The following is a 3,114-nucleotide window of genomic DNA, read 5'->3' as shown; positions in this document are numbered from 1 at the left end:
ATTTGAAATAAAAAGTGCAGAGTAAACCAGTGGTTTGTTAGGGGTAGGAGAGTATTTTTATTTTCGTTGATCATGATTCGTCCGAGTTCAATTGTTTCGAGAAAATTTACGTCTCAATTTCTGGACATAACCGCTAGAGGGCAGGGTGAATCTGTGACATTTATTGAATGTGTGAGCGGAGTGACATTTCACATCGTGTGAGCAGCCGTCAGTGTGAAAGACTTGGTACCGGAAGATAAACTCCAAGATACAAAATATTCCACAACTTCGAAAGAAGGCAGCACTGTGTTCGACACGAAAAGAGTGTTTTTCTACTTATTAACTCCTTTTTTTCAACAAAACTCTGTCGACCTAACGCTACATGTGACTTGAAGATGTCTAAAAATTACAGAGTTCTTTTCCTGCTTTCCTCTCTGATCTACACGGTAGAAACTGGAGAAGGCGAAGTTACGCAACTTGCTCAGTGGACAGTTGTAAAGGAGGCAGAAAACACTTCCATGGAGTGCCCCATAGCAACGGGATCTAGCACAGTGCATTGGTACAGACAGTTCCCGAACCAGCCGCCCCAGTATCTGGTGATGGCCAAAAGAGAAGCTGATCTACATGAGAGGATCTCCGCTTCAGTCAGTACAGACTACAAACACACTGTCCTAAGTGTGAGAGACGCCAGACTTAACGACACCGCCATCTATCTCTGTGCCAACAGGGGCACAGTGGTATAAACAGAGGGAGAGTCTGAACAAAAACCTACACAGAGTGGGTGGATTGTAGTGTTGAGTATCAAAGTTGTTATTTCAGTGCTCTAAAACTCGATGTTAATGGGAATTCAGTCACAAAAAAAAAGATACTTTTGCTCAGCAAGCTGTCAAGTGTGCAATTGGAAATCTGGGCGGAGACAAAGCAAGCAGATACACGTATGCCTCCATCAGTGAAAGATGAGAGAAAGAGCAGAAATAAAGTAACAATACATGTAGAAGATAAAATGGTCATAAACTGTTGAAAGATAAGTGGAAAAATAACGAGTGTGATGCATAGCCATGAAATATTAAATCAATTTAAGTCATAAATCAACCGTGAAGAAAAGTAAAGCGGCATTTATTTTAATATCATTCACATTTCATTAACAAGCACACAATCCTGTCGTCTCAAAAATGATTCCAAAAACCTAATCATTCAATATCATCCCATTTGACTCAATTGTTCATTTCCTGGTGGTGTAATATTCCGACATAATCTGCAAGAGGAAGCGACAGTCCCACTCACTGAAACTCTTTATGTCCGTCTCGCAGACACTTTGAGCTATCCTCATCATTGCCTTGCCATTTAGTTTTGTGTTTTTGGCAAAATACATTGCCTTCTGTGAAGATTTACAGAATCTGCTCTCTTGCCGTTCCCATTCAGTCTCTCAGAGAAACTGCATCATCATGTCTTTCTTCAAAAAATATGTAGTATTTGGGAGCTGCAGGAAATTCTGGCACGCATCACTAATATACCTTGATAATGTGGCATTGCGCCATTTTGTCCAGGTGCTGCAAAGTATCCGGTATCGATACCGTGGATACATTTGCTTTGGCACAATGCAAAATTCAAGAAATGTCGACAGCTGTGAATCTTTTCAGAAAATGCAGCAAAGTCAACATTCTACTCTACCATTTCTATAATTGAAAATGTGTTTTTTTCTTTAACTTGATATCACTGAGTGCAAAAGCCTCAAACACACTGTCCCTCAGGCTGGGCTAATGGAAGTTCTCAAAACATCAGAGAATAATTCTCCAAACTGGAGAAATCCAGGTTCTGATGCAAACAACGTGGACTGTGTTCCTTCTCTGACTTCGCTTGCAGACAAGCAAAACGGCCAAATGTCAATATTGCTTTAAAGTCATTGTAAAACCCTGTGGTCTGGGTTTTACAATCACCTAATGCCTTTGTCAGCAATGAACCAATGGGCAGAGATCCGGAAGTGCGAGCAATTCTTGTCTAAAAATATTTTAGTTTCGACCAGTTCTGCTCACATTCACTGCGATCCGTCTGTAACAATGTCGCCTGGAGCATTGTGGTTATACCTCACAACTGCAACTCTTCTAACGGGAAGGTTGATAAACTTGAGGATCTCTCTGTTCCAGATTAGCAGCGGCAATTGCAGTTACCCAAACAGTTCCATCCATACAGAAGCAGCGATACATTCTCTCCAAATGAAAATACACGTGTGGAGTCAAAGTTTTCCAACACCAGCACTGTTTGGGATGAGTTAGCAAATGACCGCGACTGAAAGGCTGAGAGGTAAGCAGGATTGGGTCCGTTCAGATACTTTGACAGAGGTGTGCAATTTAAGCTCATGTGCCGTCTGCAGTTTTCCCTTCAGGATCGGGAACAAAATGGAAAATGACCTTGTTAGATGGTGTGACCTGTTTATGAAGGAGATTTTATTTAATCTTTCAAAACCCTTTGTCAATGCATCTGCTGAGTTCCATGAAGTAAATTCTTTGTTATCTTCCCGAACTTATTTTTCAGATTATTGTTCAAGATGACAGGATGACTGTGGCCTCAGAATAATGAGGTGTTTTCTGTAATTTCCCGATTCTCCTGAAGTCTCTAACTTCAAGTTCTGATCTTCTTAATGTTGACCTTTGCAACAAAACTGTATGCAACTGTCTCAGTCTGTTCTTTCGTCCTATGATCTGTACTGTATGTCCTTCTTTACTATGATCTGTCAATACTACTCGTAAATAAAGCTTTTCACTGCACTGAGGTACACATGACAAATTGTCCATCAATTAACCAATAAAATACGTCGATCAATCAATTTTACAGGACCTTGTCGAGGCGATTCTGTCTCACAGACGCCGGCTTCGGTCGCAGTGAATGAGGAGGACAGTATCCAGTTCTTCCGTAATTATACTACAACAAGAAACACTCGGGGCCTTTACTGGTACCGTCAATATTCCTGTGGTCCCATGGAGCTCCTGCTATGGAGAAGCAAATTTAGCGGGAACACAGAGAAGTTTCACAGAGACTGGCTATCCTCAGAGCTCGATCATGTGAACCACACCATCAACATGAAAGTGGTCAAAATAGAACTGGCAGACTCTGCAGTGTACTACTGCGCACTGAGAC

The 3,114-nt window shown here is 41.4% G+C and overlaps 1 gene segment (V, D, J or C); it reads left to right on the top strand.

Moving 5' to 3' along the window:
* Positions 1-374: 374 nt before the first annotated feature.
* Positions 375-722, top strand: LOC122543691 (T cell receptor alpha variable 41-like). The segment is given in 1 exon segment: positions 375-722. A coding segment is annotated over 1 exon segment (348 nt).
* Positions 723-3,114: the final 2,392 nt, after the last annotated feature.

This window comes from Chiloscyllium plagiosum, unplaced genomic scaffold (genome assembly GCF_037043375.1).
Source record: "Chiloscyllium plagiosum isolate Xiang-an unplaced genomic scaffold, Cpla_swu_hap1 HiC_scaffold_27, whole genome shotgun sequence".
NCBI classification, from domain to species: domain Eukaryota; kingdom Metazoa; phylum Chordata; class Chondrichthyes; order Orectolobiformes; family Hemiscylliidae; genus Chiloscyllium; species Chiloscyllium plagiosum.
The sequence above is the reverse complement of the archived record's forward strand: the minus strand, read 5'-3'. Positions and strand labels throughout refer to the sequence as shown.